Here is an 11390-nt window from a genome sequence, read left to right on the forward strand (position 1 = left end):
GCTCTCTATCTCTGAAGGGGATGATGATGGCTACCTTCTGCTGAGACACGCACTCCTTTGGCCTGAAACATCCTCCTGGAGATACACTGCCTTCCTCGATCAATTTGTCCAACTTCACCACACTAGAGAATTCAACATGCAAAGGACCCTCTTGGGGATTGTAAAGGCAGGAGAGAAAGGAGTATGGGGTGAGACATGGTTAGGTACCTAGCAGTGAACCTCAAAAAGACTTATTTTATAGACATTTAGGAAATAATTTGGCGAATTTTTTTGAATTGCTTGAAAAACTTAAATCAGTAATTTAGCCCCTTGCTTTTTTGGGCAGTTAGGTTTGAGGGCCACCTACTGATCAACACCACAGCAACACCTACTGACCCCCCCTGACCCACACCAACACCTACTGACCCCCACCACACCAACACCTACTGACCCCCACCGCACCAACACCTACTGACCCCTTTCACACCAACACCTACTGAACCCACCACATCAACACCTATTGACCCCCACCGCACCAACACCTACTGACCCCTTTCACACCAACACCTACTGAACCCACCACATCAACACCTATTGACCCCCACCGCACCAACACCTACTGACCCCTTTCACACCAACACCAACACCTACTGAACCCACCACAGCAGCACCTACTGACCCCCACCGCACCAACACCTACTGACCCCTTTCACACCAACACCTACTGAACCCACCACACCAACACCTATTGACCCCCACCGCACCAACACCTACTGACCCCTTTCACACCAACACCTACTGAACCCACCACAGCAGCACCTACTGACCCCCACCGCACCAACACCTACTGACCCCTTTCACACCAACACCTACTGAACCCACCACAGCAGCACCTACTGATCCTGACATCAACACCTACTGACCCCTTTTACACCAACACCTACTGAACCCACCACAGCAGCACCTACTGACCCCCACCGCACCAACACCTACTGACCCCTTTCACACCAACACCTACTGAACCCACCACATCAACACCTATTGACCCCCACCGCACCAACACCTACTGACCCCTTTCACACCAACACCTACTGAACCCACCACAGCAGCACCTACTGACCCCCACCGCACCAACACCTACTGACCCCTTTCACACCAACACCTACTGAATCCACCACAGCAGCACCTACTGATCCTGACATCAACACCTACTGACCCCTTTCACACCAACACCTACTGAACCCACCACAGCAGCACCTACTGATCCTGACATCAACACCTACTGACCCCCACCACAATAAACTTTAGAGCAAGACACCAACAATCAGACTAATCAGATTTGACCAAATGACATGGAAAGAAAGAAACGAAATCTCCATGATTTATTGGGAAACGGAACAGCAGAGTCCAATGAGCACACAAAACACAATGCAGAACACATACAACCTCACACAAACACAGCACTGAAAAACACAAGGTACTAATTCAACCCTTACAATCGCATACAATCGCACCCACACACCCACACACAAATAACCTCACAATAGAAAAACAGGTCAAACTTACCTGTGGAAAGATCTCTATCATATCACACACACACACACCCTGACAAATTCCAGGTGCTGGACTGAAAACTATTTTATGAGTTGCTCAGTAGCCAGTGTTGGGGAACGTTACTTTTAAAAGTAACGCATTACAATGTTGAGTTTCTCCCCAAAAAAGTAACTAATTGCGTTACTTAGTTACTTTTTATGGAAAGTAATGCGTTATATTATTTTTGCATTACTTTTTCTTACCTGGCTAAGGCTTGATCTCTTTCAGGCCTTACAGGTGTAACAGGTGAGAAGTTCTTGTACTAGTGTTTAATGCAGTAATGCACGGGTGGCAAACCCGAGGCTCGCGAGCCGCATGCGGCTTTTTGTTATAGCTGTTTTCATGCGGCTCTTACGTTCATATCAAAGTTTGTGTTTGTTTGTTTTTAATGGGCGTGTTCGCTTCGCTGGAGATCAATGCGGTATTTTTAAGACTTAAATGATCTCGCCTCTACTGGGAAACTTTGCGGTATGTTCATCTCACGCACATGCGCATTTGCCGAAAATACCGTATTGAACTCAAGAGAACACGCACATAAAAAAAAACAACAACACAAAGTCTGTGTTTTCTGTCATTATGTTGGTGTGTGACATTTACAATAAATCTGGCTGAACAGAGTGTGTGTGTGTGTGTGTGTGTGTGTGTGTGTGTGTGTGTGTGTGTGTGCGTGTGTGTGTGTGTGAGAGAGAGGAAGGGATGGGTGATGTTCATGTGTGCCCATGTGTATGATGTGGCTCAGGTTAGGGTTAGTATCTGAAAATCTACTGATAATCTATTTACTAAATATGAATTAACTGAAATCAAGCCTTTGTTGTTTATCTTGAGGCGGGGTGCAGGTTTCATTCGGCTCTCTCTCTCTTCCACATCTGTAATGCTGTGCTTTGCTTGCAGATGTTTTTAAATTTGAAGTGGTATTTTTTGCCGTTGACAAAATCTTTTCACCAACACATAATTTACACTTAACGATTATTCCCTTCTCCTTTTCCTCGACTATTTCAAAATAATGTAAATACTTCCATCGCAGTAATGTAATGCTCTGTCCTGCCATCTCCGCTTCTGACCAGCTTCTGTTCCCACGGCTCGCACGTAGAGGTGCGCGATTCTACGAGATTACGTTCATTTTAATGGAAAATAATTGAGCTGAAAAGTAACTCGCATTACTTTTATAAAAAAAGTAACTCAGATATTAGTGTGTAAATTTATTATTTACATTTTAACGCGCTACTTTACTCGTTACTCCAGAAAAGTCATATTATTACGTAACGCACGTTACACTAAATTCTGTAAAGCTGCTTTGAGACAATGTCTGTTGTACATCACTATAGAAATAAACTTGAACTTGTACAAACAGAACCTAACAAAATAAACACACCTGTGGTAAGAGCTCACAATAAAAACATGTGTAAATCTCTAAAATCTTTATAGATTACACACACGTCCGACGCTCCACACCCAAAACACACACACACACACACACACACACACACACACACTAAATATTGCACAACCTACCTACCAGTAAAAACTCTTCTTCCTACTAGTAGAAGAAAATGACTGGGGTTTATTAATAGAGATATTAGGAACACTGAATGATCTGTCACTGTGTTTCGTTACAATTATTTATTTTTATTTTTTTATTTTTATTTTTTTTAGTTTTTAGATATTGTGATTTGTGGTGAGAGTAGGGAGCAGGTGGAGAAGATCCTGGAGTGGTGGAGGTGCACGCTGGAGAGAAGGGGAATGAAAGTCAGTAGGAGTAAGACAGAGTACATGTGTGTGAATGAGAGGGAGGGCAGTGGAGGGGTGAGGTTGCAGGGAGAAGAGGTGGAGAAGGTGGAGGAGTTCAGGTACCTGGGGTCAACAGTGCAGAGTAATGGAGAGTGTGTTAGAGAAGTGAAGAAAAGAGTGCAGGCAGGGTGGAGTGGGTGGAGAAGAGTGATAGCAGGAGTGATTTGTGATAGTAGGGTATCTGCAAGAGTGAAAGGGAAAGTTTATAGGACTGTGGTGAGACCTGAGATGTTGTATGGATTAGAGACAGTGGCATTGAGTAAAAGACAGGAGGTGGAGCTGGAGGTAGCAGAGCTGAAGATGTTAAGATGTTCGTTGGGAGTGACGAGTTAGCAGTTATTAAGCCCCTCATTAAGAAACCTAATTTGGATCCAAACACGCTATCGAATTACAAACCCATTTCAAATCTCCCATTTATGTCTCAGATTTTAGAAAAGATTGTCGCTGCCCAGTTCTGTTCCCACTTGCAGGAGAACAATATCTTTGAGGAGTTTCAGTCAGGTTTCAGGCTCCATCATAGCACAGAATCTGCTCTAGTTACAATCACTAATGACCTGCTTTTAGCTTCAGACCAGGACTTCATCTCACTGTTAGTTTTATTACATTTTAGTGCTGCATTCAAAACTATAGATCATGATCTCCTCCTAGATCGCTTACAGAATTACATCGGTAATAGTTGGTTTGAAAGAGGCAGATGTAAAGGACAGGGGGATATGGAGACGGATGATCCGCTGTGGCGCCCCCTAATGGGAGCAACTAGAAGAAGAAGAAGAAGATTTTATATTTTTTTAATTGTACTTTCCTTCAAAAATCCTGTACACAATTATATTCTGCTTCAATAATGTACATCCCACTCTTTCCTGTTTTATTTTTCTCTTTTCCCCTCTTCCCTTTGTACTTGCTATGGCAAAAACATTCATTTATCCTGCCAGTAAAGAACATTACACTGAAAATATAAAACCTGAAATTGTATTACACTGAAAGATATAAATATTATATACAATTATATCTATGTATTTGAATAGATAGATAGATAGATAGATAGATAGATAGATAGATAGATAGATAGATAGATAGATAGATAGATAGATAGATAGATAGATGAGTGTAGTCAGACTTTGATTTGTGATGATCTCAGTGATCACTTCTGATAGGTTGCTGCTGAGCAAGCGCTTCTCCAGGGCAGGGGTAAGCATGTGCTACTGCTGCTTCCCCTATGACTTCATGAAGCTCATGGACACATCGACGCTTCTGAAGTAGATAAGGTTCAGATAGACGAGTCCCACTGCCATCAACATGCGCCATAACACCCTAAAATCATCCTGACACCAACACTTGCTGATCCCCACCACAAAAACACCTACTCAGCCCAACTACATCAACACCTACTGACACCCACCACACCAAAAGCTACTGACACCAATCACATCACCTACTGACCCAGACCACACCAACACCTACTGACCCTCACCACATCAACACATACTGTTCATGACACCAACACCTAAACTCTACCACAACACCTACTGACCCCCACTACATTAACACCTTCTGACATCCACCACACCAATACCTGCTGATCCCCACCAAACGAACACCTACTCAGCACAACTACATCAACACCTACTGACACCCACCACACCAACACCTACTTACCCCCACCACACTAACACCCACTGACCTCTACTACATTAATAGGTACTGACCCCCACTACATTAACACATACTGACCCCTCATCACAACAATACCTACTGACCCCCACCACACCGACACCGACTGATCCCCACTACATCAACACCTACTGACCCCCAATACATTAACACCTACTGACCCCCACTACAACAACAGCAACTGAGCCCCACCACACCAATACTTACTGATCCCCACCACATCAGCACCTACTGACACCCACTACATCAACATCTACTGACCCCCACTACATCAACACCTACTGACCCCCACTACATTTACACATACTGACCCCCACCACACCAACATCTATTGACCCCCCACCACATAAACACCTGATGACCCCCACCACACAAACAACTAGTGACCTCTCTTTCTATCTTTACTTCATTTCTCTACTGCAGAATTATTTCTGCACAACTTTTTTTGCACAATTGTAAGACACCTAAACTCTGGACTGTCACTTCAACTCTGAACTTGCACAGCACAGTGTCACTTTATACCACACTGCACATGAACATTTGTAGGACAATCACACTTAATTACTTTATGTGTATATACATATATTCTTCCAAACGTTATACTATTTTTATTTATTTGCTTTATTTTATTTTTTTTTTTTTATCCCTATATTGTATTTTTTTTTTTTCATGTTTAATGTTGGACAGTCGTAAAAAGCATTTCACTGCATGTCCTAATTTGTATGAATGTGTATGTGACAAATAAAATTTTAATTTGACCCCCACCACACCAACAACTACTGACCCTCACTACACCAACACCTACTGACCCCCACTACATCAAAACCTGCTGATCCCCACCACACCAACACCTACTGATCCCCACCACACCAACACCTACCAATCCCCACCACACTAACACCTACCGATCCACACCACACCAACACCTACCGATCCCCACAACACCAACACCTACTGACCCCCACTACATCAATACCTACTGACCCCCACTACAACACCTACCAACCCCACTACAACACCTACTGACCCCCACTACATCAACACCTACTGACCCCCACCACACCAATACGTACTGATCCCCACCACACCACCATCTACTGATCCCCACACACCAACACTTACTGATCCCCACTACAACAACAGCTACTGATCTCCACCACAACAACAGCTACCGATTCCCACCACACCAACACCTACCGATCCCCACAACACCAACACCTACTGACCCCCACTACATCAACACCTACTGACCCCCACTACAACACCTACCAACCCCACTACAACACCTACTGACCCCCACTACATCAACACCTACTGACCCCCACCACACCAATACGTACTGATCCCCACCACACCACCATCTACTGATCCCCACACACCAACACTTACTGATCCCCACCACACCAACAGCTACTGATCTCCACCACAACAACACCTACTGACCCCCACTACATCAACACCTACTGATCCCCACCACACCAACACCTACTCAACCCCACCACATCAACACCTACTGACCCCTACTACATCAACACCTACTGAACCCCACTACATCAACACCTACTGACCCCAACCACACCAATACTTACTGATCCCCACCACACCAACACCTACTGCCCCCCACCACACCAACACCTACTGACCCCCACCACACTAATATGTACTAATCCCCCAACACACTACACCAACATCCACTGATCCCCAGACACCAACACTTACTGATCCCCACCACAACAACAGCTAATGATCCCCACCACACCAACACCTACCAATCCGACCCACCCCAACACCTACTGACTCTTACTAAATCAACACCTACTGACCCCCACTACAACACGTACTGACCCCCACTACATCAACACCTACTGACCCCCACCACACCAATCCTTACTGATTCCCACAACACCACACCAACATCTACTAATCCCCACACACCAACACTTACTGATCTCCACCACAACAACAGCTACAGATCCCCAACACCTACTGACCCCTACTACTTCAACACCTACTGAACCCCACTACAACACCTACTGACCCCTACTACTTCAACACCTACTGAACCCCACTACAGCACCTACTGACCCCCAATACATCAACACCTACTGACCCCCACCACACCAATACTTACTGATCCCCACCACACCAACAACTACTGACACCCACCACACCAACATCTACTCAACCCCACCACACCAACATCTACTCAAACCCACCACACCAACAACTAGTTATCCCCACACACCAACACTTACTGATCCTCCCCCTGCGATCTCAAAACTCTGGGCTTCTAGTAGTTCCTAGAATAGCAAAGTCCACTAAAGGCGGTAGAGCATTTTCACATTTAGCTCCTAAACTCTGGAATAGTCTTCCTGACAGTGTTCGGGGTTCAGATACACTCTCCCAGTTTAAGTGCAGATTAAAAACATATCTTTTTAGCAAAGCCTACACATAACACACATCACACACATCACATCATAACCTTGTGCTCCAGAACATCTGATCACATGCACATTATCAACTTGTGCTGTTAATATCATGAACAGCAGCTACGCTAATTCCTCTCCACTGCTTCTCTTTCTCTCCCCATCCCGAGGCATCCTGAGGTTTGGCCAGCTCCAGTCACGTCCCACCTCGTGAAGATTATGGACCTATGGATGATCATGGAGAAGTAGATGCCGAGTGTTTAAAGGCCCTGGCATGGAGAAGCTGATGCTGGATCTATGATGATCACAAATTGTTCTGTATTGTTGAAAGATTTATGACCAAACTTTTGATGTCACCCATATGAGGATGGGTTCCCCTTTGAGTCTGGTTCCTCTCAAGGTTTCTTCCTCATATCATCTAAGGGAGTTTTTCCTTGCCACTGTCGCCACGGCTGCTCATCAGGGACAAACGCACACCATTCACCTTCACTGTTGTTTTCTGTAAAGCTGCTTTGAGACAATGTCTGTTGTGAAAAGCGCTATACAAATAAACTTGACTTGACTTGACTTGACTCCCCACAATAACAGCTACCGATCCCCACCACACCAACACCTATTGACCCCCAACACCTACTGACCCCTACTACATCAACCCCTACTGACCCCCACAACACCAACATCTACTGATCCCCACCACACCAACACCTACTGACCCCCACTACACCAACACCTACTGATCCCCACCACACCAACACCTACTGACCCCCACCACACTAACACATTAACTGACCCCCACCACACCAACACCTACTGATCCCCACACACCAACACAATGCAGTACTGTTAACACATAAAACACCATCCAGAACACATACACAAACCCTTACAAAAACACAGCACTGAAAAACACAAGGTACTAATTCAACGCGTACAATCGCGTGCACACACACACACACACACACACACACACACACACACACACACACACACACACACACACACACACAATTCTGTACAGTTCTGTACACAATAATATTCTTCTACATTTAATGTACATCAGTTTCCTATTTTTTATTTCTCTCTTACTCTCTTCCCTTCCCTCTGTACTTGCTAAACAAAACGTGGCAAAAACACTCCTTTATCCTGCCAGTAAAGCACCAGAAATACTATTACACTCAGAGATATAAATATCATATACTTATTATATCTCAGTGTAATTAAACAGACAGACAGACAGACAGACAGACAGACAGACAGACAGACAGACAGACAGACAGATAGATAGATAGATAGATAGATAGATAGATAGATAGATAGATAGAGAGATAGAGAGAGAGATAGATGAATGAGTGTAGTACTTAATTGAGGAGGATTCTCAGGACAGATCTTCAGACTTTGATTTGTGACGATCTCAGTGATTACTTCTGTTGCGAATGGAGAATCTGATAGGTTGCTGCTGCGCGAGTGCTTCTCCAGGACAGGGGTGATCATGTGCTGCTGCTGCTGCTGCTGCTTCCCCTTCGACTTCATGAAGTTCATAGACAAATCGAAGCTCCCGTAGCAGATAAGGATCAGAAAGACGAGTCCCACTGCCATCACCACAATAAACATGCGCCATAACACCCTGAAATTACAGAGTCGCTCCTCCATCAGTACTGATTTCCCGAGCATAGAAAAAGAGGATCTCAAAAGTCAAACAAAAAAACAATGTTTTATCGTCAATGCTCAATGACATACGTTGAATAATTTCAATTGGCCCCTTGAAACACTCCACCCCTGATCACACCCACCTGCCTCTCACTCCCTCGATCTGTTCTATTTACAGCATTAAACAGAAAGTAAGAGGGTGTGTGAGTTTGCCTGTTTGTGTGTGTGTTCAACTTCAAAGTGTTTTTTTATCTTACTTTTTTTTTTTTATTCAGTTTTAGGATTAATGAGTGCATCCTAAAAAAACCTGTGAGGTGAGCAGCTCACCTAGTCCAGGTGTTCAGGAGGTGAGAGGAAACTGGGAGGTCCTGAGTAAACCCACAGTGGACAGACAGGAACTGTGAGAAGAATGCATTATTTATTGTTCCACTCTGACACCAAAATGTAGATAAAGTTTTTACTGGAGGTGGACGAAGTTTGCGATGATAAATCGCGACACCGTGTGGCAGATGTGTAAAACTGCAGGCACTACTGACACTGAGCAACTCAGCAGTTAAGACAGTTTATAAAATCAGCACTCGAAAAAAAGCAATCTTACCTCGGGTGCCAAAAAGGGTGGAATCGGCCGTGTATAAAATATAAAGGATTTAATAAATTCAGAATGCATCATTGGTGTTTGTGGAGATTTTGGTAGCTCAGGGAAGAGGAAATGGGAGGCAGATAACACGTTTCCAACTAAAAGACTGGCTTTATTTTGCTACGTTCATGGTTTTCTTTAAAACTCAACTTTTTTGCTTAAACAGTGCAGCTCGTGATGCAGCGTTGTGAGCTGTCATTGTGTCTTTCTTATAATCTGCTGTTTCACGTCAGCGCCATTTAAACATGGATCGTTATTTCCGAGCTGATTGACTGTACAGGGACATTGTGTCAGGAGCTGACTGTCCAAATACCAAAGAAAAAGTTTGTAAATAAAACTGAAACACAGCGAGCTGTTAATGGTCAATGAATAATAATCAGAAGAAAGCTGGTCCAGATTCATCTTTTATTTTTTCCATTTTTATTGGTGACTGTAGTTAAAGTGTCATTAATATGCATATGTAAGTTAATATACACTGATCAGCCATAACATTATGACCACCTGCCTAATATTGTGTTGTTTCCATTTTGCTGCTAAAACAGTTGTGACCCGTCGATCAGCAGGCTGGGGGGCTACAAGAAATGCATCTAAGTACAAGTGTGTGAAAAAGAAATCAGCAGTTAGTACGGTCTGTAGTGTACAGGTAGTTTTCTTCACTGTTTATGTACAAGCAAATGTGTTACCAGTGAGTATTTTTAAGGTTTTATGCATTTTTACTTGTTGCATTTAAGTGTTGTAAAAGGGAACAACTGATTTTGATTTGTACACTTGGCCTGTTGTATAACCATCGATTAGCATTCAAACATTGTCATTCTATATAAACAAAGGAAAGGTTTTGTCTGTATATTGGTCAGAACTCGCTCTTTCAATGTTGTCTGTCTGTCTGTCTGGCTGGCTGGCTGGATGTCTGGCTGGCTGGATGTCTGGCTGGCTGGCTGGCTGGCTGGCTGGATGTCTGGATGTCTGGCTGGCTGGATGTCTGGCTGTCTGGCTGGATGTCTGGCTGGCTGGATGTCTGGCTGTCTGGCTGGATGTCTGGCTGGCTGGCTGGATGTCTGGCTGGCTGTTGTAGCTGCAAAGGGCCATCATCATATTAAACCCTCTGGATTTAGAATTGGATGTTACTCAAGTTTATTTGCATGTGAAGGCAGATGAGCGAATACCTTTGGCAATATAGTGTGTATCTGAACCTTTGTTCATGGCGAAATAGGGCAGGTTTAGAGACTAAGCCTGGGTGGGATTCGGGTTTTTTTTATTTTACCTTCATTCCACAACATCATTCCACGACATTTCACAACATCTGAGCTCCTTATTTCAGAGACTTTACAAACGACAGAACGGTTTCGGTATTACACTAGATTTTGTGACCATCCCATTTTGTGGCCCTAGTGGGCGCTGTTGCTAAAAATGCAGCTTAAAATTGAACGTCCAGAGAAGTTCGCTACGCAAACAGCGTACATTCAAACATCTGCGAGAAGCGAGAAGACACCTGGCGCCGTGCACGTTACCTTCAACACGTTTGGAGAACAATCTGCTTTTACACAGAATGACTTTAATGTTCTCCACTCAGACATCAGAATAATTACTCGACTGTGATGTGGTTGATGATGCTTGACACACCAGGCTGATTATTTCATGTGTCCTCACGT

The 11390-nt window shown here is 44.0% G+C and overlaps 1 protein-coding gene across 2 annotated transcripts in view; it reads right to left on the reverse strand.

Annotated features, from left to right (window-relative positions):
- The window catches only part of b4galt1 (UDP-Gal:betaGlcNAc beta 1,4- galactosyltransferase, polypeptide 1), a 12266-nt gene extending 3020 nt beyond the window's left edge, over positions 1-9246 (reverse strand). Inside the window, exons 1-2 of one of the 2 annotated variants that reach the window (XR_014532039.1) lie at positions 8816-9246; positions 1-150 (exon numbers count right to left, since the gene is read on the reverse strand). The exon at positions 1-150 is cut by the window's left edge and continues 83 nt beyond it. Coding sequence is in view for 1 of the 2 variants with exons in the window: in XM_083533131.1 (XP_083389257.1) it covers positions 1-150; positions 8816-9128 (463 nt within the window). In the remaining variant the exon portion in view is untranslated. The remainder of the gene's footprint in view (positions 151-8815) is intronic. The other variant, XM_083533131.1, reaches the window with a different exon arrangement.
- Positions 9247-11390: the final 2144 nt, after the last annotated feature.

Source organism: Silurus aristotelis (genome assembly GCF_946808225.1).
Source record: "Silurus aristotelis genome assembly, chromosome: 27".
Taxonomy (NCBI): Eukaryota; Metazoa; Chordata; class Actinopteri; order Siluriformes; family Siluridae; genus Silurus; species Silurus aristotelis.